Here is a 27,829-nt window from a genome sequence, read left to right as displayed (position 1 = left end):
CGTGTCCTCTACACATTCTGTATTAACGACTTAACGTAATCTCGTTTGACGACATAACGTTTTCTATACTTATATACTTATAATATTATAAAGAAAGATTTGATTTTTTGTTTGTTTGAAATGAATAGGCTCCGAAACTACTGGACCGATTTCAAAAATTCTTTCACCGTTGGCAAGCTACACTACATCTTTCATTTTCAAAAAAGTTAGGGATGCTTACTAAAACTTGAATAATCTAATCCAAGGTGTAAAAAAAATAAACAAAAAACTTCCTTCTGTCGCGTGCGCTGCGAAAACTATTCATGATAGAACTAAATGATGTATTAAAATTTTTCAGGACACATCACTATCTATAAAAAATGTCACGACAGTATGTCTCTATCTTTTATAGTTTACGTCACAATGAGCGTCCTTTTATTAATTTTTTTTTTATTAAAATACCACCTCTAGAAAAGGCTCTTTATTCGTACCTAGGTATTGATCCTTATCAAAATAAATACCAACGTTTCATATAAGCTACAATTTAATGGCATAACCACCAAAAAAGCAAGGTGGATTGGTGTTTTCCTGCCGTTTCTCTTGAATACTTTACTACTATGTAATATAACAAAAATCTTAGTCACAGCTACGCGTGGCCGAGTCTACTAGTTACTAATAAATAAGGTTTTTCATTTTTTTGTAGTAGCTTATCTATAACATATACAACTAGTTTAAAAAAAATCTCACGTTGAATTACCTTTGGTTTAATTTAAAATTTTGTATAAAAACTTAGTTTACATGCACATTATTTTACTAACCTTGACGAGTTGGTGTTAATGTAACACAATAGAGTAATAGGAAATATATTATTGACTTTTTAACCGACTTCAAAAAACCAAAAGAGGTTCAATCAATTCGACATGATTTTATTTCGAGATTTTAAGAGAGAAATCCAGAGGTGCCTAAGTCCTAAAGCTTGTCACTGTGTTAATAGGTTGGTGTTATTGACATTTACTAATCTGTTTTAAAGGCTTTATTCAACAAGTTAAATATTCTATAAAAATATCACAATGTGGAATTCATTGTATAATAATACATAAACATTAAATAAAATTATCAACAATATATTTAAACAATTGATCTAACATTAAATATAATTTGTGTAATAGTCATTGTACATAAAGTACTTAGTCACCATATAAAATTATACTAATTATTATCATTGCTAAAAAACTCATGGCTCTTGAGTTTGACAAACTCTGGTAATGCTAGCTTCTTATTTGCATTATTTATATCCAGACTGATTTGTTGTATTAAACCATCTAGTGAGGTAAAATTCATTTCTGGTCTCAAATATTCAGTTATACAAATTTTTAAAGTTGATCCATAGAAGTCACTCTCAAATTCGTGAATGATATGTGTCTCCTGAAAGAAATATACAAAATAATATGTTATTGTGGTTTTATTATTTTCATTTAAATTGAAGAATTGAATACAAAACATTTTTGGGGTAATCTCTACACAATAGATGCTATTTATCCCATATTACCTAAACATATTGGATGCAAATTAATTCTATTTAGAGACATGAGGAAATGTAACACAAACATTTCCTCATGTTTTTTTTTAATTTAACATAAATTCTTCCAAAATGTTAAGTAACTTCCTAAGTCTTGAGTCAATAGACTCATTAACAGATAGTTGAATAAATATCAATAGTAAAACGATAAGGAAATGGTTTAAGAGTCCAATAATGTTATCAGATAATTTTAACTGTTACATGTCTATCTTGACGTAACAACTTGCTAATCTTCACAGTATGGGCCTTCATAATAATTAACTTTCTATTCAATTTAAGATTACAAAACACCATGTTTTAAAATTAGAATTAAGTTCATGACTTGGTTGAATGCACTAATCTCAAAAACATTTCATTTGATTTTTTTTGTGTTGGACAGGCATATTATTAAGAAAGGCTAATCATCATGCTTTGACCCTTCGTTTTTTTTAAATAATCTGATTGAATAAATTGCTTTTTGACAGAAAGCACAATTCATTAGTTCACTTACATAATGGTACAATACTGTTCCCATAAATTATTAAATCGAATAATTAAGTAAATATTTACTTGGGCTTAAAACTTCTTAAAATATTAAGAAATTTTAATTTTCTGTTTAGTAATCATTTATGACTTTTCACATGTTATTCATGATAAATATGACAGTGCAGGCAATTTTTTTCTTCAATTTGCTATCATCTTTATCTAATTATTATTATTTTATTACATTATTAACAGTATGGTTTATCTTATACACTATTTATACCTGTCAACTAAATGATTTTTAATTATAGTTGAATTTATGAAATTAGTTTTTAAAAAATTTCTTCTAATTTCTCTAGTAAGCATTTTAACTGTTTAAATTACTATATTGATGCTTTGTCAAGCTGTAAGGCTTGAAAAAACTAAAATAAAAACAGTTCTTTCTGATAAAGAACAGGATATAGCAATGACTGTTGAATAAGATCATTTAAGCTGTTTTATATATTTAAACACACACTAATTATAAATTATTTATTTGAGACAAATTCTCTTAATCAAAATACAGTGGTTCAACCAATAAAATGGTGGTAGTGAATTTAATTCCATAATCAAAGAAACACTTAATTCTGTTTGATGATCTTATTACAAAGTTTTCAAATTATATCAGGTGTTACTAAAAATTGACGATAGTATTTTTAGCTTATTTTCTATTATAAACACATAATTTGTGATGTTATAAGATGCTTATCTTCTTACAGCATTTGTTTGAAACTGACAAGACCAAGACTAGGTCCTGCCATGTGAGCAACGGTCTTTCAATAGAATCTTAATAAAATGTAATACATCTAAGAGAAATCCAATAAAGTTCATAGCACCTGATCTATTATACATACCACAGACATGTCCTCATTTTGATAAACAGGACACCACCCAATATTAACAACCATTTTATAGACTGGTTGTGAGTCCACTTGTGCCCATCCACAATATACACCACTTTTAAAATCTTTTGGCAGGCATTTAATAACTTCGCGAGAAAAATTTGCTGCAAAATTTATAAATAATAAGTAGATAAGTAAATAAGACATTTTGTTGCCAATTGTTTCAATAAAAATTAACTGTATTGTGCAGGTGTAAAATCAGTTATAGCATGTTTATATTTAAATTGAAAAATGTTTGCGATTTCTTTTTAGCTTTAAAGGAATATTATTTTATTTAAAAAATCGCACCTGTTGGACATCCAAGGTCTTTTGAACCCCTTCCAAATCCTTTTACTACCTCCCCTTTTATAAAAAACGGCAAATGAGACATTTTATTCACTTAAACTTTCTTGCACTCAATAATTTTATTAATTTCACTTAACAACCACTGATATTTTTTTTAATTACCACGTCTATCATTCAACGATGTTTAAATAATTATAATAATTTGAAATAAATTAGAAATTATTTTATTTTATAATTGTTATAACAAACTACATTTCCCAATCATTGATTATTCAATAAAGTTATTTGAAAATATAAATTATAAAGAGCAATTTATAATTTCATCACCAATTATAGTCCCCACTCCCCCACCAAAGTAATCAGAATATGTATTATGTATATTGAATAGTTAATACGTTATTCGGGGCAAGCTATATTATAGATATAGTCATGAAGATAGAAGCCACTCGACTAATATTTTAAGCTAATCTTGATGCCACGCCCTCTTAAGTTTAGTCCCTGAACTAAAACATAAAGATAAATAATAGTTAATGATCTACTTATATTTGCTTCTAAATTCAATTAAGTATAGGATTGTTTATGTTTACAAAAGTCTTATATAATTAACTTAATCTAACCGGAACCTCAATAGTTGCCCTTGTATATGTTATAAATTTAATACATGATTAATCTCGAGGTGTATGGTTATAGCGACATACCCAATTCTCCCTGCTCACTGCTGGGAGAAGCTAATTTTTTTCCATTTCCTTGTCATGTGGAGCAAGCTGTAATGCTCTATGCTGTAATGTCTACAGCTCCTTCTAAATACAGTAAAACACAACAGTGGCAGAGAAAAACCTTTTATTATTTCGTTTGTAAGTGAATGAATGATATCAGTTTTTGATATAACTCACTTACCTATAATTAAACTATAAATATTTTCGAGATCGACATAATCAATACATAAACATAGAATTCTAACCGTTAATAAGTAGTTGCACGGTTTCCTTCAACATCGCGGAATAAAAAGACAAAATATAGAAAACACGAAAATAACAACCGATATTTAAGTATTTAACATACAGAAAGACACAATATTTTTGTATGTTAAATACTATTACTTATTGACTTGTGCCGTCATCCTGGTTTGGTCAAGTCAAGGTCAAATTCACATGTGGTAAAATAATATTTCTATTAGCTCCGACCTTGCATTCTGTTAATTAAATTTAGGGATGCATCCGATACCGATACCGATATATCGACGATACTTTGGGTTTACCGATATATCGGTATCGGCGATATTTTAATTGCCGATACAACGATACTTTTCAAATTTCGCGGTTAAAAAAAAGTAATGTAAACGTGCATCTTGTTTGATCTGGGAAAGGAGGCACGGACTATCTATGCCCCTCACACCCACTTAGTCCCCGCGTATTCCATTTCGCTACTTTAGTTGGTTTTTAACTGCTATCGCGCGTAGTATTTTTTCAATACCAAATTAAATAAAATATAGAATTACAGAAATCTTATCAATGTTAATTTTAATTATTAACAGTTATTTATTTTATTTTAATTTAACTATTACTCTTAATTCTTAATTTTATTTACTAAACCTTTAATCTTATTCAAAGTTTGTGACTGTTTATATTTTATAATAAAAATTAAAAACTTTAACCAAACTTGATATATTTTACCTTAATTTAATTTAAATTCAATAAGCATTAGTATCGGTATCGGTATCGGAATCGGCGATATTTCTATAAGAGTATCGGTATCGGTATCGTATCGGCAAAAAGGCGTATCGATGCATCCCTAATTAAATTAGTTTTACGAATCATACAATTATGACTGAAAAGTAGTACCTACTTCATCGAAAATCTATTTCGCTGATGTAGGAATGAATTAGAAAATGCTAACGTTTGCACTAACGTGAGCAAGAATAGCACACTCGATCACTTGTTAATGAATTGTATATACCTTTCTTGTAAAATTTACTTGGAAATACCGTATAATAAAATAATCAGGGATTATTTGGATTTATAATACTGATTATAAGTTATAACTGATATTTTTATTGATAGTATAATAATAAAACGTGCAATAAAAAAAGATTATTTTCAGATATACTTACTGGTACTTTTAAAATGTAGAACTGCCCCTTATAAATGTCGTGGTAGTTATATTAATTAGATACACCGTGTTTCATGTTGAAAAAATAATATAATGAAAGGGGATCTGAAAGCATAAAATTATTTGTGCATCTACTAGCATTATTCACATTATACTTTTAGTACTTATTGCATTTGCAAGACAGCTTTGAAATGTATCCCATGAGATTCAGAGTTGAGAATCAAAATTTAATATGCTTTTGAAATGTAAACACAACTCTGAATTTTACCCTTATATCCCTAATATTTGCAAGCAAAGATATTTTCAAAATCAGGGAAGTTCCTTAAAGTCAACGTAACCAAAAGCTACAATTACTCGCACAGGTAAATTATTTTCTTGCACCGCAAGTCATGTTACATATTAATTATATTTCCAATAACATTTTTATCACCTACGTATATCTAGTATTAGATATAAATATGTACCTATATACATATATGGGTGATTAGGTTCATGTTTTAATGTATTTTCAGGTTGATCTTCTATTTTTTTATATCTAGAAGTGGAGTTTTCTAATGGCTCTTCTTTTATATCAGCAGTTTTCTTTCGGGAGAATGAATACTTCAAGTATCAAACTCATGCCAAACTACGTATATACTATACAGGGTGGCCAAAAAGTCGTGGATCAAACGCAAATAGGGGATAGATGAGGTCATCAGCGGCAAAAAATTGTTCTACGACAGGTCTCTAAGGTCAACCCCTGCAGAGTTATGATTTATTTTGGTTTTTATATGAAAATTGCCTTTTTTTTACTAATTCTTCTTAAAATTCGAAAATATCTACATTCTGTATCTTTGTCATAATATCCACTAGATTGGTACTGATGAGTTCTTGCGTTAGACATCCTATTTATAGTTGTTTATTTAGTGTATTGAAGATAATATTAAGTTATACGATATAATTTTTTTTCAAATTAAAACTTTTTGTTTATTTCGGACCCCACTGTGAAAAAAAATTACTCTACCGAAAAGTGACCCTGTACTACAAGTTTTGGCGCATTTAATAGGGATTCTGAAAAGGTATTACACGTGGCCATGAGTCCCTCTAATATCTTTCTAGGAAGAATTGCAAACAACGATTGTGAAATAATAATTGTATTAAAACAATTATTTCTCAATGGTTTTTTTTTTAATGTAATAGGGGGCAAACGGGCAGGAGGCTCACCTGATGTTAAGTGATACCGCCGTCCATGGACACTCACAATGCCAGAAGGCTCGCAAGTGCGTTGCCGGCCTTTCAAGAATTGGTACGCTCTTTTCTTGAAGGACCCTAAGTCGAATTGGTTCGGAAATACTTCTGTGGGCAGCTGGTTCCACATAGTGGTGGTGCGCGGCAAAAACTGCCTTAGAAAACGCTCTGTTGTGGAACGACGGACGTCGAGGTGATACGGATGGTATTTTGTATTTTGCCTTGACGTCCGATGATGAAACTCAGCTGCAGGTATTAGACCGAACAACTCCTCTGAACACTCTCCATGGTAAATGCGGTAGAAGATGCAGAGAGATCCCACATCTCTACGCAGCGCCAAGGGATCAAGCCGCTCGGAAAGTGACTGGTTGTCGACGATTCGAACCGCTCTTCGTTGAATACGGTCAAGTGGAAGGAGCTGGTACTGGGGAGCTCCCGCCCAGAGGTGAGAGCAGTACTCCATATGGGGCCGAATTTGCGCTTTATATAGTTGCAAGCGGTGGCCCGGAGTGAAGTACCGTCTCGCCTTGCTGAGCACACCAAGCTTTTTGGAGGCTAATTTAGCCTTTCCTTCCAAATGACCGCGAAACTGAACGTTATTCGATGTGTCAACGCCCAGTATTCCGATGCTAGCTGAGGCTTTAAGGATTGTTGTTTGTATGAAACAAAATATTTTACAATAAAATATGCTCAAAATTCCTGACTCTGACCATAATACTTAATCTGCACCGTCTAATCAAATTCCTACGTAACCCTCCAGCCATCTGTCCAATTTTTTGAATCTAGTCCGATTCACACAGTACTGGTCACAGGTAGGTAAATAATCTATCATAAGTCCGGATCGTTGTTGTTTTTTGTCCTAGAAAGATATTAGAGCGACTCATGGTCGTGTGTGGTACCTTTTCAGAATCCATATTAAATGCGCCAAAACTTGTAATACAGGGTCACTTTTCGGTAGAGTAATTTTTTTTCACAGTGGGGTGCGAAATAAACAAAAAGTTTTAATTTGAAAAAAAATTATATCGTATAACTTAATATTATCTTCAATACACTAAATAAACAACTATAAATAGGATGTCTAACGCAAGAACTCATCAGTACCAATCTAGTGGATATTATGACAAAGATACAGAATGTAGATATTTTCGAATTTTAAGAAGAATTAGTAAAAAAAAGGCAATTTTCATATAAAAACCAAAATAAATCATAACTCTGCAGGGGTTGACCTTAGAGACCTCCCGTAGAACAATTTTTTGCCGCTGATGACCTCATCTATCCCCTATTTGCATTTGATCCACGACTTTTTGGCCACCCTGTATAAAACACGACATTTTTATGCATGAGGATGGCGATGGATTTCTTCGTTTGCTATTAGCGCAGTTTCTAAATTTTTTCTTATTCTATGAGTTTTATGTTGTCAATTGTCAAATTACAAAGTAAGACAAAGTCGCAATATCAATGAAGAAAGTAATAATATCACCTAAGAAAAAAATCTAAAAGTGAAATATAAGTAAATTTAACGTTATGTCGTCCTTTATTATTTATATTCCTTTCCGTGTTTTTTCGAATAGTAATATCAACGTGCTAAAGACATATATCTCATATTAACATGAGCAGAAATCATCTTCAAAAATATGTAGTGTACAATAGTATATTTATGTTTTTGTATTTCATCACAATATAAATTTATTACAAAGTGCATATTATTGTTATATGAACACCAATTTCGTGTAAATATGAGTGAAAAAAGGAGTGATAATGAACAAAATAGCTCTGCATGGGACATTCCTGGCCCTTCCTCTCTAGCAGCTATTCTCGACACTGTTAATACGTCGGAAGCCGTGGAGACGACACAAAGAACTGGTAATACAATTTTCTTATTTACTAAATCATGTTGTAAGCTGCATGTAAACATTGATTTATTTTTATTTAATTTCAGATGAAATGGAATGTGAAACACTTTTTGCTGAAAGTGATGATGATTTAGAATTACTTCCTGCTCCATCAAATGGAACTACTGAACAAAATGCAATAAATGTCAATAAAGGAAAAGTTATATCATCTAACTGTATCAATTCTACGTCTGCTAATCAGAGTAATTATGAAACAAGTCCTTCTTCTCTCTCATATCCTAACACAGCCCATACACCTGTTCCACTTGAATATCAACCTCTTCCAGATAGTTCAAGCTCTTTTGATTTTTCAAGGATTAATCCTGATAGCACTGTGAACCCACAGTCAAACTTACAATATAGATCAAAACCTCTAGAAAGTTCTGTCTATTATCCTACCTATAACATCCAGTGGCCACAACCGAGGGGAGATTTTGCTGTGGCACCATACTCTAACAGCACAGTTTTACCTTTAAACTATACAGTGGCAGCTAACCCTCAGCCAGTACAAGAAACAAATTCTCAAGAAAGGTATGAACATGCGCAACCTAGATTGAGGAATATGTACATGCCTGAAAGAAGGCCTCAAGGTGCTCCTACTAATAATTTAGAGCGGCCTAGTAGAATGTTAAATATTTCACCTAGAAGAAGACTATCAAAAGAGAATCAGGGTAATTTTATTGAAGTTAGTTCAGAAGAAGAAGATTCCATGTCAGTTCCAAGAAAAAAACAATGTGAAGGTACCACTGGGCCAAAACCAACACCTAGTTGCATAGAGCCATCTCACTCGACCCTTTACAACCATGTGAATACTTCTAGGGTCGATATTAAACAAGAGCCATTAGAGAGCTCCACTTCTAGACAAAAACATTTAGAACAACCTGAAAATACATTCAGACATAGACCTAATAACCAACAAATTTCAGGACACACTAGCTGTCAAAATTCTCATGTAAAACAAGAAAATTTACCAGTTTCCAATAGTAATCACAGCTGTAATCATAATCAGCCAAATCAAGTTTCAGCAACACCAAGCTATTATAACTTTCATAATGGATCTCACCACCACCATCATCACCATCACCACCACCATCACAGAAACCAGGTTAAAAATGTACCACCAACTGTTAAAGAAGAACCAGGTTTGCCAATAGTGACAAATATTAAAACAGAGAATACACAAAATCTTGATGCTAGTTCATCAAATTTAGGTTATATCAAAACTGAAGCTGCTGAAAGACCAGCTGTGAAATTAGAAAACAAAGATAGCGGAAGGGTTGAAAGTAATATTACAGTTAAGTCTGAAGGACAGAGATGTTGCGTTGATGCAGCGGGAGATAGGAGACTAAAGGAAAAATCCCCACAACCAGGAACTAGTTCAGGAAGAAACTTTCCCCAGGCTGGTAGCGCTGCAGCAACTTCTAATCAGGTATCTTAAATATTTTAAAACCCTATATAAAAATACAAACAAATACTGTTATATTGTTGTTAAGCAATTATAAATTGTATATTTGCTTTATGCTTAAGGAACCATCAAGAGGCGTTCCACCAGCAAATAATTTGCCTGGTGTTTTGTATGCACCTGACTTACAACTGGATTGGGTATCAGATTCTAGTTCAGATGATGATGTCCAAGTGTTAGGTGAAGAACAGAGAGATGTAAGTTATAACCACTATTTCCTTAAAAGCTAATTAGCAGCTTGGTTAATATAATTAAAGTTTTGATGAATAACTTCAAAACTAATGTATAATTATTTTATAAAAATGTAAAACATATATATAAAATGTTAATTGAATGCTACTAAGTCCTTGACATAAATGTGGCCTTATCACTTGAAATTAGGCATTAACATTTTGTATTACAAGAAAATATACTTTATGAGCTTGATATATATTCAAGTATGAAATGTAGACACTTTGCAATTAAACTTAGATATAATATATCAAAAGTATATTTGAAAATGTGTATTTAATATCCCTATATGCACAGCGTGAAGTCATAGACCTGACGAGCTCTCCTAACCGGAGTGATAACCAGGACGACACAAGTAACAGTGCAACAGTGGGCTCTGTTCGGTCTCCGAGACCTTTATTTGAGTCAGTGCCACATCGGGATCCTCCATTGTGTCACACTGCCCCAGTACCCTGTCATGCACACTTAGTTAGAACAAGGTATGTTTATCAACTTGTTCAGATGAATTAAAAATTGGGAAAATAAAATATGCTACTTTTTGGTTAGGTTAGTGATTCATTTAGGTTTAAAGACTTTATTTCTCAAAAAGACAAAAAATGTCACTTACATGAGAATAATACTCTAGATTAACATAACATTGTAGTCGTTCTTAAAATAATCACAATAAAATATAGCCATACATGCAATAAATTTAAAAATAAAAGTAAACAAAGAAATATGAATTAAAAGTAATTTTAAGAAATGAATTTAAAAGTAATTTTGTTTAACATATTCACTTAGCTTCGATTTGAATGAATTGATAGAAGTAATATTTTTTATATCTGTGGGTAGTTTATTATACAGCTGTGCGCCTTCGTAGGTAAACATTTTTTTGCCGTAGTTCGTACGTACTTTATGTAATGCAAGATAACTCGTTCGACGCATACTTCGTACACGTGGCGGTTTAGAGAAAGCTAAACTAGTGTGGAGAGAACTTGTTATAATTTTTTTTACAAGAATAGACGTGTTATAAATATAAAGTTGTTTTAGATTTATTATGTTTGTGTCTCGATATATATTTATGGTAGGTGCAAGATAATTATTCATTTTCTTTTTGCTTTAGCAAATAATCAACCTATCCTTCATAAATAAAACCACAAAAATCTATGCAAGTGATGTAAACCGAACAATTATATAGAAAAAGATTACTATACCTATATAAATTATCAATAGAAGAAAATTGTATTTACAAGAAGCCGATTTAAATCCATTTAACTCGCCGATTCTGGGAGTATACCAAGTCCCGAATTTGCGTACAATTATTTGCATAGTTTTAATAGAATTGTTTATGGTTAACGTTGCTACGTGTGATAAATAAGTGCGAGGATAATTTCAATTTGAACGGTTTCTTAGTATTTGTTCTGAATACGAGCAAGTTGTTTGAAATATAATACGAAAAATGTTATTCATCGATATTAGTTATGAAATTTTGGAGGGTGATAGGATGTTGTAAGTTCGAAAATTATATCTTAATAATTAGACTATATCTATTGTATACTAGCTGGCCTGGCGAACATCGTACCGCATAACAGTCGATTCTTTTTTTTAAAATACTTATTCTGCTATTCGGGACACCGGTCTAGCTAGTAAGATAAAAAAAGAAAGTTGATAATACAACAAATACTTACATTATGTCAAAAAATTAAAATTTACCTTCCCGGAACCCCTCCACTAACACTTGAACTTTATGATATGGTATTAAAGTTCAAATTGCCTTTAAATATTATTACGAATATTTTGTATGGGAATATAGAAATGCGTTGTTTTTAGACTTTTTCACTCAATTTTTTTAATTTTTCTCTCCGTAAGAACCATCCTCGTACTTCTAAGAATATTATAAAAAAGAATCAGACAAATCGGTCTAGCCGTTTTCATGTTATGTCGTGACAACGGAAAACGGGTTTCATTTTTATATATATAGACTAGTGGACCCGACAGACGTTGTCCTGCATGATATTTCAAGCGATTAGTAAAGCAAAGTATGAAAGTACCGACTGCAGCGCCATCTGGCGGGCTGATTTGTGAATCTAAACCATTCCCAGATCCCCTTGAACACACACAAAAAATTTCATCAAAATCGGTCCAGTCGTTTGAGAGAAGTTCAGTGACATACACACTCACAGAAGAATTATATATATAAAGATATCAGTGTATGAACACTAAGAATGCGTAATTCCTATCTTGAGTACTAGAAGACAGATAGCATACGGTTTCTCATAAGGGCTCATCAAATACTAGAAGTCTTATACTCGTGTCCGTTATAAAAGGCGTAAAGTTCTAAAAGTGCTAGCTACATAACAGTGAATATGTATTGCCTTATTGCTACAATTTCAATTTATATCGTTTTAATATTTAAAATAACTATATCTAATATAAATATGTGCAAATCAAACATAAATTTAGTCAACATTCTTGCGTTTTTATTATTTCTTAAATTATTAATCTTCTATTAGGAAAGTGATGATATTTGAGGATGACATTAAATGTGGTCTATGTTTATTCTAAAGGAAATTTAAATTCATTTATGATCCTAACATAACAAAAAAATGCGCCACGTTTCATAACATATTAATGTTGATATTCAACATGACCAATGACGGTTAACGTTGCTTTACTGTGAGCTCATGCGACTCATTATTATTGAATTGAAATAGCGTCTTATTTACTACCGGGTTCGAAAAGGAACCGTAACGCCTGGGGTATCGGGTTCGAATCCAGGTCATAGCGAACATTTTAATTTATTTGTTTTTCGGGTTGTTTTGCCGAATCTTTTGACATGTCGGAAACGGAAAAAAGAAAAACTTTTTTTTTCTTTCAAATTTTTACCTTTATTAAATATTGTTTTTTAGGGTGAGATGTATGCTGCCGTGCCGCGGGTGTTGTTGCGCTCAGCAGCCGACGCACGCGCATACCCATCCTGCTCATCCTGCTCATCCAGCTCATACTACGCATCCACACGCTGCTCATCTGCATCATATAGTACCGCCACATGCGCACCGTGAGTGTATGACCTTAGATTTTAATCTATGTTTTTACATCTCTGATAGCTATGGTACAATTTTTAAAAAGGAAATACAAAATGTGTCGTTTGGTTTTTTTTTAAGTCTTTGTTACAGAACATTAAACTAATTTAGCAAACAAGTGAGCGTAAAGGCCGGTTTACATTATCTTAGTGTTTAGGAGAGTATTTTAGTACAACTTGAAATTCAAGTTCTTTAGTGCTTTAGTGCGTTGCGAGTGAACGTTTACATTTCTTCCAGTAGAGTATCATTACAGCGCCACAATGAACGCGCAACGACGTCGGCAAATACGCTCTATTCTACGCAAAATACTAACTGTAGTTATGGAACAAATAGAAAACGAGATTTTATTCGAAATAAATAAACTAAATATAAATAATAAACAAAATAGCTTCTTTTAAGGCAGTGTATGCCGAATGCCTAGCCTGTTTGTTTTTGTATAAATTGTTTTTAACGTTCCACAAACATTCGTGAACAACATATTCAGACACAAATTTGATAGTTGTATCTTCCGACCATTTAGCCATCTTTAAAAATCAAAAAACACGCACGCGTTTCACGGCACTTATGCACTCTCCTAAAGATTTTACTAAATTACGTGTTTACACACAACGAGGGAAGATCTCGGGGGGTGCGCGGGCGCGGGAGGGGTATCACTTGAAACAAAAATAAAGAGCGATTCTATTTTGATTCAACTTGAAAGTCAAGTAGAACCGTACTAAAGCAAGTAGCTTTTACATGTTTCAACTAAAGTACTATCCTAAAGCACTCTCCTAAACACTAAGATAATGTAAATCGGCCTTAAGGCAAAGCAGTTTGGACTATGATCTACACCTAGTGACTCTTTAGTTACTATTATGTGGTGTAAGTCGAAAAAAATATTAACAATAACGCGTTATTTAATCCCCGCCCCGCATCGTAACGTTTTACAATAGGACAAAAAATACGTTACGTAATACTTGAACGCTCTCTTACGTACTATTTATGTTTCGAAAGCAAATATTATTTTATTGTAAATGTTTTAATTGTGTCTTTTTATATTATTTCAGTGAGCGATCGCCGTTGCGACACAATGGCGGCAGCGCCTCCATACTTGGTCCACGCAAGGTTGTGGCATCGACAACAACATATCCTTGTAAGTAGCAATTAAATTTAAGCCAAAAGAGAGCGTAAACTGGACACTCAACATCATATGAGAAAGAGTCGGCAAAATGAAGATTAATTTAACTTATTTGATTCAATATATATGTATAATATAATAATTGTTGTAAACTACATGTAACGGAACGAAAAAATCTAACCTGTCAATAAAAGCTATTCATCTATGCAAAGAACTCTGATTGGCCCACACGTTGTGGTTTAAATTTTTAATTTATGCATTGCCGTTACCATTTTAAATAAATACCCAACTATTTTAGAACCAACAATATTTATTATAATATAATAATATAGATATAACTAAAAATTATGTTAAAAAATCGTTAAAAACTCCTGGTAAACAATCAATCTAGTGCTAACTTTATAAAAGTCAAGTTAAAAATCATTTAATCATATACGTAACACAATGTACACTTATGAACGTCAAAAAAATAAATGTATATGAAATAGTTCTAACTATACATTTAGTGCCAGTTCTCAAATCAAGGGCGTAGAACGGAAGAAAAGAACTGGCAATAAACTCTCCGCCACTCTTAATTGCCATGGTTTTTTTTACACAACGTTTGTAAGGAGCTGCAACCATTACACCATGTTCCACATGACATCTTAAGTAATTAATAATAATAACATAAATTAAAAACAAAGATTTGTCCTATATCAGCAGGAGGCATGGTGAAATAGGACGCACTTACATTCTCGTGGGAACAACACGCAAACACATAGTCGAAATAACTAACATCCGCATACACGAATTCAAGTACGACATTCACCACAAGTAGCGCCCGTTCGCGAATACGATAGCGCTGAAGGGACTTTTTACTGACGTTATAGAGAGTTATATGAAACGAAACGTTAAATCTTAATATATATGTCACCGTAAAATTGTAAAAACCGTTAGATTGTAATCTATCTCGCGAGATTGTAAACTGTCGAAAGATTGTGAACCTCAACGAACTGCTTACAAATTAACGTATTATTATTCGGTAGTTATATGAAATTGTTGGGAAGTAAAATTAATCTGTAATTGACCAAAGAAGTTTGAATGATAACTAAGTTAGTGTAGTACAATCTACCGAATAATAATACGTTAAATTGTAAGCAGTACGCTGAGGTTCACAATCTTTCGACAGTTTATAATCTCGCGAGATAGATTACAATCTAACGGTGTTTACAATTTTACGTTAACATATATAAATTACGTGTCACGTTGTTTGTCCGCTATGGACTCCTAAACTACTGAACCGATTTCAATCAAATTTGCACACTTTGTGCGGTTTGATCTAACTTAAAAGATAGGATAACTTACTTCTCAATTAATACCCGCAATATTATTTGTTAATTATTTGTCACATTATCTAACAGATGGCGCTGTGTTGAAAGTACCAACGTTTCACATTAAAGCTACAATTTAATTACCACCAAAAAAGCATGGTGGTCCCCATGACTGGTGTTCTCCTACCATTTCTCTTGAATACTGAATAGTGTACTACTATGTAATATAACAAAAACCTTAGCCACAGCAACGCTTGGTCGGTCTGCTAGTTGTATTATATTGTTAAGGCATCCAACCTTTTGACGTTTTAGAGAGTGACGTAAACCGAAACCGTTAACAGAAACGACCTTATATAATGGAGTCTACATTTTACTTGAATTGTTTTACAGGAGATGCAGCGCCGCATAATGGGCAATATGAACCCGGATGTGATGGGGTCGGCGCCCCCACATTATATTCCTAGACCCGTACCTATGCCGGCGGTATGTATATTTTTATTTAATTCTTGTATAATTTATTATCACTTGATCTTACTACTTAATCTCAACCTCGAACAACATAAAACGCACTCTATGAATTGTTTAAAAAGAATATTCTTTTAAATGAATGAATGCATTATATAATAATACTAGTGGACCCGACAGACGTTGTCCTGCATGATATTTCAAGCAATTAGTAAAGCAAAGTATGAAAGTACCGACTGCAGCGCCATCTGGCGGGCTGATTTGAGAATCTAAACTATTCCCAGATCCCCTTGAACACACACAAAAAATTTCATCAAAATCGGTCCAGTCGTTTGAGAGAAGTTCAGTGACATACACACTCACAGAAGAATTATATATATAAAGATACATGTATATAAATAAAGAAATTTCTCTTGCTCCAATTGTCAATATCATTGGATTTGAACCTGCGAATCGCAGGCGCTATTAAGTTTTTATTCTAGAATTATTAAAATAATAATTAATATTTATTTATTACATAGTATTAATATTTTTGTATGTGATTTAAAAACGTTTTTTATTTAAATATATAACTTTTTCAGTTCCCGGATCCTCTGGAGTCGGATATAGAAGTACCCTTATTGGTGTAAGTTCATCCATAATGTTGTATTGTTATTATTACATACTCAGCCCATACAATCATATACATTTTGCATTATTTAAAAATTCATATTATGGTAACGTTCAAGTATTACGTAACGAATTTTGGGGGGGGGGGGTCCTATTGTAAAACGTTACGATGCGGGGCGGGGATTGAATAATGCGTTATTGTTAATATTATTTTCGACTTTCCAGTACTTTACACCACATAATGGTAACTTTTAGGTACAAAGAGTCACTGGGTGGTCACGAAACGTTTTACTATACTTGGGTACAGAAAAACGTTACGGCGCGTTACATGGGGAGGGGAGGTCAATCTCCAAAAATTGCGTGACGTAATACTTGAACGAACTTTAAAAATTAAACAAGAGACCACCTCTAGATCTCGCCGACCACGCTTGCGGTCAGAACGTCGAGATATATAAATAATGTAATTAATTCCCGTTTATGTAGGTGAAAAGAATTTTTATTTAATACTAGATGAACTCGTGAACTTCGTATATTGTGTCAAAACGTAATACAACATTTTTAAAACAGACCAAAGACAACCTCATACTACACCTATATATGACATCGAAGAGACACTTCTTTATTTCTGAAAAGACATAGGAACAGATTTTATTACTTATGTTTTCCATTGTTTAAACCTTCTCTGGACTTCCACAAATAATTCAAGACCAAAATTAGCCAAATCGGTCCAGCCGTTTTCGAGTTTTAGCGAGACTAACGAACAGCAATTCATTTTTATATATATAGACTAGCCGTTTCGCGCCCGCTTTGCTGGACGAATTAAAATAAATTTTATGTTTCATTATTTTATTTTTTTTCATATTTTTATTATTCTTCTTTTTAATTTCCCGCTAAGAAAATTGAAATATTTCGAAAATCGAGTTTTTAACAGATGTTGACGTTTTGCGGTTCTAGGAAGCCTCTTTTGTTTTTATTAGCGGGAAAAATTTTCATAAAAGTAAAACAGAAATAAAAAAATGAAGGAACGTTGGAATTAAAAAAATAAATTTCGCATCGAATGGTGGTAGTTTCATGTCGATACGATCAGTGGTTTAAGCGTGAAAGAGCCTCAAACGAACACCATTTTCTTTTTATATATATAGATTGTATTTTTAACAGGGATGGCCATCTCCATCACCATATGCACCATTACCTTCAAATGCGGCCTCCACACCTTCATATATCGATTCAGCCTTCTGTTGTGGTAACATATTTTCTATTACTAATTTCGAGTGTAAAATCAAAAACATTTATTCATATAGGTATCACATTGCACACATATGATCGTTAAAAAATAAATGTATATTAAATGCTACTAATTCTACATTTACTGCCAGTTCTCAAATCAAGGGCGTAGAACGGAAGAGAAGAACTCTCCGCCACTCATTTTAATGGCCAAGTTTTTTGTTTTACACATTGTTTGTAAGGAGCTGAAATCATTACGTAATGGTAAGTAATCGGTCTTATTATGAAACATGGACTAGACATATGTCACCGTAAAATTGTAAACACCGTTAGATTGTAATCTATCTCGCGAGATTATGAACTGTCGAAAGATTGTGAACTCAACGTACTGCTTACAATTTAACGTATTATTATTCGGTAGATTGTAATCTATCTCGCGAGATTATGAACTGTCGATAGATTGTGAACTCAACGTACTGCTTACAATTTAACGTATTATTATTCGGTAGATTGTAATCTATCTCGCGAGATTATGAACTGTCGATAGATTGTGAACTCAACGTACTGCTTACAATTTAACGTATTATTATTCGGTAGATTGTAATCTATCGAAGTGTAACGTATGCTATAGATTTGCCTATAACGAAATTAATCAAGTAGTAAACAATACAGCAGGGTAGTCAAGAGGGCCTTGCGGCTGCGGCGGCCATACTTCAGGTGCAGGAGGCCAGGCGGGAGTTCCGTGGGGCTTCGAGGGCCGTCATAGAGAGGAACACGTACAGGCACGCTTACGCCCGTCCAGCGCCACACCATCAAGACGAAAAGTGCACTATTTGTCTGTCTGTGTTTGAGGTCGAATCGGATTGCAGGTCAGTACCGGCCTTACCAAGACTAAAGATGTTAAAGAAACCATGTTTTTTTTTATGGCTCTGGCACGATTTGTGCATTAGCCAGCGTCAAGTATAGGATTTTTTATAATTCGTGCTTGTCTTTAGAAATTCGACCGTGTCCTCCATGTACGGTTTAGGCACTCGCCCAGTACCGCACAACCCTCCCAAAGGCCGCGAACAAATTTAAATTAAATTAAAACTTGCCCTCGAACCGGGAATCGAACCCGGTACCCTCACCTAGCTGCCACTTAATAAGACCGCTAGGCTATGAGGCCCCCAGAAACCTTGTTATAGGTCGTTTATGGAAAGCTGGCGCGTTCACAGTACTCACACTAATGCAATTTCACTATACAGTATGTTTAAAAAATATGACCTTTTTGCCAAGCTATATATGTTGGGTTGTTAATAAATAAAAATGTGTCAAATACATATAAATATTATGTGCATACGAGGGTGGATCCAAAAGTGCTAACCCCGACCAAGAACGTAAAAGAGTAGTTTGTGTAAATAATTTTTCATTTTTCGACATAAGCTCCATCTAGCTCAACACACTTCACTTTTACTTCACTAACAATTCTTTCAATACTCCTCTTAGAAACCCCAGTCGCATCTGATGTCAAATTAAAAATTACATTTTTGACGTGATAACGTCTTTAAAATCGTTTTAGTCGGGTGACATGTTCAGAAACTTGTGTCACACCAAAACCTCACGAGCGCGATCGCAGGTATAACGAGAAAGAGACGGACCGATCTCCCGTCTCATCTCGAGCGCTGCCAGTCATTCCGTGAATGTATGAAGAAAAATGTATATCATAGTCAAATAAGTAAACTTGTCATTTTACACCCGAAATTTATCATCAAAAGTGTGAATAAAACGATAGATGTAATTTAAAATTTGAAAAAATTGTTATCTTCATTAATTCCTTACTTCCCAAAAACTTATATCACCAATAAGACGTTATCACGTAAACATCTCGATCGTAAACCTACTTTACAAACAACCAATATTTTTTCATTAAACTGTTTTTATTAAGATGCTTAAAATAATTAAAAACATTGTGCACCATTTCACAAGATTGTCCTGGTAATGTTTGAAAAAAGATCAACATAAACAGTAGCAAAAGAAAAACAATAACTGTCTCTTTTATACTCATAAGCTTGTCGGAGCGCGAGAGAGACGGACAGTCTTTTCATGATGTATTTGTGATTGTATTTCAGTTTGACATCATGTCTCGCGCTTATTCACAGACACTACACAAGCACAAAGTGTAAATGTGTTGAAGCCGCCAGCTTTAGATAACATACCTATACCAGGGTTACAATTGTATTACATTTTAAAATATAACAGGATACATGTACGAGTTTAAAATGAGAGGAATAACCTGTTTGTTTGTTTGTTTTGCAACTGATCTATTTTATTTATAACACAAAATATTAGACTCCCCACATAATATTTAAAAAAAATGTTTATTTTGGAATACAAGATACAGGTATCACTTATTCCACGTCATTAAATTTGAATTTGTAGGCATCCCTACTCATCGGCAAAGAAGACAGAGGGTGTAGGCCGAGCGAAAAAACTCTCGGTACTCTTTTAAAATAACAAATCATCAAACAACACTTATTTTAAAACAAATATCGCAAATTAATAATCGGTCACCTCTTAATTCTCGCATGCCATTGTCTTAAACGTCATTATTTCTAACCAATACAGGTAAGAATTCTATTACATCTTAATATATATAAATTACGTGTCACGTTGTTTGTCCACTATGGACTCCTAAACTACCAAATCGATATCAATCAAATTTGCACACCGTGTGCAGTTTGATCTAACTTAAAAGATAGGATAGCTTACATCTCAATTTATACCCGCCATATTATTTTGTATTTGTTTATTATTTGATACAATAACAGATGGCGCTGTGTTAAAAGTACCAACGTTTCATATAAGCTATCTACCTTTCACATAAGTTTTCCTACCGTTTCCCTTGAATAGTTTACTACTATTTAATATAACAAAAGCCATAGCAACGCTTGGCCGGTCTGCTAGAACTAATATAAATTTGGTTTCCAGACGGCTTCCTTGCATGCATCTATTTCACATGGAATGTGTGGACCAATGGCTTGGAACAAACAAACACTGTCCCATCTGTCGAGTGGATATTGAGACACATCTCAGCAAGGATGCATCCTTTTAAATGCGGATAAGGTATAGGGATCACATGTTCTGGTAAAAAAATTATATTTTAAATATTTTCCATTATTTTTTTAAACTAAATCAGTCTAATTGCTCTCTTTTCCTAAAGTACTCTTTAAATTGTGTTTATGCTGTAATATTTATGAATAATGGGGTATTTATTTAAATATCAACATGACCAATGTGACGGATCTGAAAGTGGTCGCCTATCATTGGTCATACTATCCATAAATAATTTTTAAGAGCAGTGTTGGCCTAATGTCTTCAGCGTGCGACTCTCATGCCTGACGTCGTAGGTTTGATCCCCAGCTGTGCACCAATGGACTTTCTCTCTATGTGCGCATTTAACATTGGCTCGAACGGTGAAGGAAAACATCGTGAGGAAATCGACGTGTCTTAGACCCAAAAAGTCGAAGGCGTGTATCAGGCACTGGAGGCTGATCACCTACTTGCCTATTATATTTAAAAATGATTATGAAACAGATTCAGAAATCTGAGGCCAAGACCTAAAGTGGTTGTAGCGCCACTGATTTTTTTAAAAATATAATTTATGTGCCATGCATATAATATTAGGTGTTTTTTTTGTGTAGTTTACCTTACCTTATTGAATTTTTGGCTATACTTAGAAAGACAAAAGAGAGACTACATGTTGTACTAACATATCTATTTACGTAAATTTGTTTAAACAAAATTATTTACTAGATTAAATATTTATTTTCGTTTTTTATCATTTGGTTTTAATTGTTCTTCTAAATGAGGAGCATTTATTATTGCTAGCTGTTGTAACTCCAAACATTCTTGTTGCAGGTCATGGGTCAGTTTCTTCTGGTTGTTGCAAGACCTATACATAATTGGAAATATATAATTGAATCCATACTAAAAATTATATGTGAAAGTGTTTGTTTCCTTTTCACATAGATGATAAATAAAAAATCAAGTACTTTGTATAGTTAAAAATGTAGTCTATGTCACTACTGGAAGTAACACATATACTACATTTTTTATCAGATTTTTTTGTACCCACTAAGCAAGTGCATCTGCGGGTAAAGCTAGTATGTTATATATTACAGGTGCAAAATATTTAACAAATAATTATTTTGTTATAACTTGCAAATCAATAATTTGACAAAAATAGGTTGTGTTTATTTAATAAATTTTAGTGTAATGGATTTTCATACATAATTTTTTAACATTTCTTTTAGGAATTATGTTTTAAGTATACATTTGTATATGTATCTGATTGTTGACTTGCAAATTAAAATATTTTAAGTTGTTTTGTTATTACAGTATGAATGTTTTAATATCATTATTTATAATGATTTTGTCACATTTATACAACACTTGTAGGATCAATAGAATATCATATTCTATTGCATTTCTTGCAGAGTGTTCATCTATATATTAAACTGTATTATGCTTTAATAAACATTTTGTATTAAATAGTTGTTTTATTAATTAAATTTAAATATTGACTAAGTACAAACTGGAACTATCTGAATGCCTTGACCAGACTTGCATACAAAAATGGCCAATATATTTGCCGGTAAGAATTTTCCTAAAGGTGGGTACAGACTGGTGAAACGTAACATGCAATGTGTCATGCAATGAAAGAATTTACCGTACACATTGCTGCAATGTATCATGAAAGGTAACACACTTTGTAACAATTTCTCATAGTTTGGACGTCTTGTGCGCGCGAAATGTGCATTTCACGCGCACGCTACGAGCATTACAAGCCGCGCGCGGAGCGATCCGTGATTTGTCGGTTTTTCGAACGAACACAAAGGGGCGCGCAGTGTGCGCGGTGCGCCAACGTGGACGGTCGTTTTGAAATCAACACGTGCACGCAACGAACATGGAGGACGACACTGCGTGGAGTGAGGAAAAGGCATTTTGCTTGATAGATGCGTACAGAGTTCGTGAAATTTTGTGGAACCCGCAAAATGAAAACTATTTTAAGAAAAATCTTAAGGTCTTCGGCGTGTTTTTATGAGTTGATGTATTATTAATAATGAAGTACTGATAATCGTCATAGCAAGAACATGGTCTTCGGACTCCATGCTTCGTGTGATCTACCGGTTTAAAAACGTGTATCGAAGGGCCGTGTTCGCGGCAGAATGGCGGATCAAGACGAACGCGGGAGGTTCATAGTGAATGCGCGTTAAGAGCGCGCTATGCGTCCACGCTTGCAGCGAACATGCAATGAAAGGCAGAATAATACATTTCATGTTACGTTTCACCAGTCTGTACCCACCATAAGATTTGAGACCTTGATTACTTTAATTTTAAGGAGTTTGGTTTTATTAGTCTTTACCTATTAGCATGATTAATCCGTTCACATATTGCGTCCGAGGCAGCAGTGTTTCCAGATAAATAGGAAATTTCTGCAGCTAGAGTTGCTAATTTTTCAGCATAGTCCATATAACCTAAAATTTGATGTATACATTTAAATACTCAGTTAAGAAATTAAAAGGAAATAATTTTCTTAAAATTGTCCTATTTCTGTTTCAACATACACCCAATAATAATTGTAATTACAATGTGGAGAACTACAACCTTGAGAGTTTGATCAGAAGGCAAACCTATTCCTGAATTGGATTTTTTGTCATGTACAGCCTTTAGTGATTAACAAATCAAAACAATTATTTTTCAACTGTGAATTGAACCCAGAGCCCCTAGATTGTATGTATTATACATTACTGCCTAAACCATATCTATATTTAATCATAAGCAGAAAAAAAATGTGTTACATTTGTATTAAAATATCTTACTAAATAATGTTCTAAGATTATGATTAAGATCACACAATGCCCCACGAATGGCCACAAGCTGATCCCAATGTTGGGCTGGTGTTCCTTCCTCGCCCCACTCTAAGGCTTGCCTTACAAGACATATTTCTTTGGATAATGCATCTCTTAATCTGCCAATAAAATATAATAAGCTTATAAGATAAAAAAATTAAATTCTTACAGTAAAATTTAGCACTAAGTATTAATAAGAACATTACACTATCTAAAGACCAATTGTACCAATTTATTGATTTAATTTAAGAGTTTTTGGACCTATATATGATATATTTAAACAACTTTTGAAAGACAACTTCATTAAAAAAGATGATAGGTTCCTTTACAATGTGTTAAAATTATAATTTTGAACCGCTTAAGCTACTTAAAAAAAAATTAAACACACCTATCATTTATTAACCTTATTGAGTTATAGTGCTTGTATTTAATTTAGATTGCCTTTCATACGATAGCAGATACAAAGTCTTTACCTCTCGCTAGTGTCTTGAATTGCAACTAAAGTAACTGTTAGAAGTTGAGTTGCTGCATTTACGTTCACTGTAGTAGCTTGTCTTATCAAAAACTCATGCTCTAAACTATCTGTATTACTAATATCTGAGATTTCCTGTTTTTGATCATCACAAGATACAGTTGTCAAGGCTGAAAATGTGATGGGGGCTATTTTGAGTAGTTTATACGACAATTTTCTACTGTTAAATTTAAAAGAAGTTTTGAGGAGACTGTACAATCTTGATCGGAACATTTTACTGTGGTTTTAATAGGACTTCTGAAAAAATTAAGAACAATCCATATTCTTTATCACAAGCTTGAAATTTAAATAGGCCGGTTCTTGTAACAAGTTTCCGTGTGGTGATTTAGGATTAATGTATCACATGTTTGTTTTGATCGTAATTCGTAGGGTTTTATGTGGTCAGTGGTTGTGAGTTATGACTACTGAAATCAGTTGACACTTGACAGATGTTGTGAAAATTTGAACTTTTCCGCCTATGTATTACGTAGATAGAGTATACCATAGTCCGTCTACGATGTATTACAATTTAAATTATTGACTTCGTAATAATTAATTAATTCGTAATTCGTATATGTAGGACACAGGCTGAATACAGACAGGAGAACAAAAAGTTTTGTTTTATAGTTTATAGTTTATACTCTGAATTAAGATTCAGAAGTAGTGACATTGGATCAGGGGGTCTAGCCAAGATGGCTTAACAGTAGTGTATGTAGAAAGTCGAAAACTAAATTTGTATGAAAATGACAGCTCGTGTCGACAGTCGGTAGCCTAGGCCCTAAAGGCGTGAGTCGGGATACAATAAGCGACGCCATGACAGTGCTACGAAAAGACACACATTAACGCTTACGCTATTCGGTAGCCAACGGCCAATTAATGTTTCGGCAGTGTAGAAAAAACGGCGTTTTTCCGCCATGTTTTAGCGTGATCTCAAAAGCTGCTGTTTGCAATAATTCAGTACAACTATTGCCATCTTTAATGACTACCGTTTTAAAAACATCTCATATTTTGGACGTTTTAACGAAATGGTTTTAATTTTTTATCTGTCTTTTTTTAACGTTCTCGTGTAATTATAATAATTTAAACTAGACTTCATATTTTTAAGTTAAGAGTTTTAGTTTTTCTATGAATCAATGCGAGGATAACATAATAGACACAGATAAATATGAAAATATCAAGAAAATCAGCAAATTAGTAGAGGTAAATCCTAGTTATATTGGATATCTCTTATTGATATTTATATTGCATGCAAGTTGTTGTTTAATTTAAAAAATACATATACCATTTAATATTGCATATATTATGTAATCACAAAGTAAAATTATTGTACATTTTATTTGTATATTTCAGATGATAAAGCAGTAACTAATGAACATAATTAGAAGTTCTAAATATATTTTATTGTAATTATAATAGAAGCTAATGATATAATATTGATTATATTAATCAAATAAAGTGGATTTATACTTCATCAACTTTGGAAATATAAAATCTAGTGAGCATTACTAAGGAATGGTAAGTAGATATTTTCTTTAATTATTTACTAAGTTAATATACTAGAGAAGTTATTATAATATTGTTAATGAATGAGAAGTTTGAATTCAAGTCCTTTGGGAGTTACTGACATTGTTTGGTTATTAAGAACTTTAATTGACAATAAGCAGCAGTGACAAATTAAGTATATTTTTAAGTTTAGAATTAAGTAAAGAGTTTTAATACTAAAGTTACCTATTGAACAAACCTTGGACCGATCTTACAGTTTAGTTTGTCAGTTTTCTATTTGATCAAACTACTAACTAAAATATTTTCTTTTCAGAAAAAGAGAAGCTATGGAGTATGAAATAATGGTTGGTTAAGTAACATTACCTCAAGAACAGGAAACAGTAACTGAAACTATGTTCTTCTACATTTAATCTTAATAAGTTCAGCAGTTTGAATGTTAATGAGACATTATTATAAACAAACTGCATTTGTAGATTTTGGGAAGAATTATATCTTTACAATAACTATTATTATTTACAATTGTTGTGTTAAGGAAACAATCACTATTTTTTTAATCGCCCAGGATGTATTCATAGTAACTATAGGTATCATAGTAATTTTATGAAGCATCACAACATCTAACATTAGGTTTTATGAATTGAACAATTTTTTGTATATAACAGCACACAAACAAGATATTGACATTGCTGCAAACTAACACTTACATTTATTAGTTAATTATCTACATATATAAATATGAATACATCTACATTAGGTAGTAATGCATTTAATTTGATGCACCTCTGTGTGTTCTGTTTTGTTTAATAAGTTGTTACTTATGCTTATTTTTCTATGTAGACTGCATTATGTTAAGGAAGATATTTGGTGCCTTATTTTAATAAAAAATAACCATAACTGAAACATTTTTATTTTGCTACCTGTTTGTTTAATATTCCTAACTATTAGTAGGTACGGGTCATTCATATATGCATTATCTGTATATTCTTGTAAAATAAACTAATATTGTGAACCACTTTATTGGCTTTTCCTACTAAAGAAAGGTAAATTACCAATAATAAAACTGACAAATACATAACATACTATGTTTATTCATTTCTTACTTAAGCAGATTTTGCATTTACATATACACTAGTAGCAAATCACTGATATAACCAAAAGTTAATTGACATAATAAATATTAACTTAAAATAAGCATCAAACTTAAATTTATATCTAAGATGTTGGAGCATCAATATGGAGTCAAAGGTTGATTAAGGGTTATAATTTAAGATCTAGAAGAAGAAAGATAATTCCAACTAGTAGCAAATCACTAATAAAATCTACACTTATATAAAAATCTGCTTTCAAATTGACATTAAAAATGTTCAAGCACAAACACCAAACCTAATTAAAGCTTAAATCAAACTCTAATTTCTTATTTCAGTGTTCACACTAGTCTACGTTTTTTTCTATTGTTTTTTAATTCCTTGGACTTAATCAACTTCTAGTCAACCTTATTTTCACTCTTTATTTATCAATCCAAAGTACTATTTCTATTGTTTCTTTTAAGCGGTAACAAAATATGTTGCTTCTTCATTTTGCAGATTAGTTGTGAGGTCAAATCCTAAAAATATCAAAGTATGAGTACTACTAATTATTATTATATATCGCGATTTTGCAATTTCAAAATATTGTATTTATTTGTAGCCTTAAATTTCTGAGAAAACATGAAGCAAAACAATTAATTTAAACATGCAATTAAAATTCATATATTCACTTTGCACCTTCCGTAAATTCCACTTAAATCGAAAATTGTTCCAACCTTGCTGACATTCTATTGTCCCTTTTGCAGCTTCCAATTGCAAATTTACAAAAATATTGTAAAGTTTTAACTTCTATTTGTTTATAAAAGTGACATTAGGAATACATTAAATCCAGAGACAATATGACGGAATAAGGTGCTACGAACAGCAGCTCGCATCTACGCTGTC

At 32.6% G+C, this 27,829-nt stretch overlaps 3 protein-coding genes and 2 long non-coding RNA genes across 6 annotated transcripts; 2 read left to right on the top strand and 3 right to left on the bottom strand.

The window, feature by feature from the left end:
• Window positions 1-997: 997 nt before the first annotated feature.
• On the bottom strand, window positions 998-3,664 carry LOC125054127 (riboflavin kinase). Its single transcript, XM_047655846.1, has 3 exons — window positions 3,250-3,664; window positions 2,914-3,065; window positions 998-1,404 (listed from the first exon to the last, which is right to left on the bottom strand). The coding sequence occupies exons 1-3, from the start codon at window positions 3,329-3,331 to the stop codon at window positions 1,189-1,191; spliced, it is 450 nt and encodes a 149-aa protein (XP_047511802.1). The 5' UTR covers window positions 3,332-3,664; the 3' UTR covers window positions 998-1,188.
• A 4,341-nt stretch (window positions 3,665-8,005) lies between these two features.
• LOC125054208 (E3 ubiquitin-protein ligase arkadia-C-like) lies at window positions 8,006-22,484 on the top strand. 2 transcript variants are annotated; one of them, XM_047655970.1, is made up of 12 exons: window positions 8,006-8,445; window positions 8,522-9,903; window positions 10,002-10,133; window positions 10,465-10,646; window positions 13,056-13,204; window positions 14,276-14,361; window positions 16,047-16,139; window positions 16,703-16,746; window positions 17,889-17,973; window positions 18,627-18,823; window positions 20,922-21,056; window positions 21,852-22,484. In XM_047655970.1, the coding sequence occupies exons 1-11, from the start codon at window positions 8,319-8,321 to the stop codon at window positions 21,043-21,045; spliced, it is 2,601 nt and encodes an 866-aa protein (XP_047511926.1). In that variant the 5' UTR covers window positions 8,006-8,318; the 3' UTR covers window positions 21,046-21,056; window positions 21,852-22,484. The 2 variants fall into 2 exon arrangements, with proteins under 2 accessions (XP_047511926.1, XP_047511925.1); XM_047655969.1 differs by having other exon boundaries at window positions 20,922-21,077.
• On the bottom strand, window positions 21,739-24,772 carry LOC125054211. Its single transcript, XM_047655972.1, has 4 exons — window positions 24,319-24,772; window positions 23,816-23,964; window positions 23,359-23,470; window positions 21,739-21,885 (listed from the first exon to the last, which is right to left on the bottom strand). Exons 1-4 carry the CDS (start codon window positions 24,588-24,590, stop codon window positions 21,756-21,758), a joined length of 663 nt encoding a protein of 220 aa, XP_047511928.1. The 5' UTR covers window positions 24,591-24,772; the 3' UTR covers window positions 21,739-21,755.
• A 725-nt stretch (window positions 24,773-25,497) lies between these two features.
• LOC125054212 lies at window positions 25,498-26,722 on the top strand. Its single transcript, XR_007117679.1, has 3 exons — window positions 25,498-25,556; window positions 25,707-25,871; window positions 26,173-26,722. It is a non-coding gene; the product is annotated as an uncharacterized LOC125054212 (long non-coding RNA).
• A 539-nt stretch (window positions 26,723-27,261) lies between these two features.
• Window positions 27,262-27,802, bottom strand: LOC125054213. Its single transcript, XR_007117680.1, has 2 exons — window positions 27,623-27,802; window positions 27,262-27,462 (listed from the first exon to the last, which is right to left on the bottom strand). It is a non-coding gene; the product is annotated as an uncharacterized LOC125054213 (long non-coding RNA).
• Window positions 27,803-27,829: the final 27 nt, after the last annotated feature.

This window comes from Pieris napi, chromosome 11 (genome assembly GCF_905475465.1).
Source record: "Pieris napi chromosome 11, ilPieNapi1.2, whole genome shotgun sequence".
NCBI lineage: Eukaryota > Metazoa > Arthropoda > Insecta > Lepidoptera > Pieridae > Pieris > Pieris napi.
The sequence above is the reverse complement of the archived record's forward strand: the minus strand, read 5'-3'. Positions and strand labels throughout refer to the sequence as shown.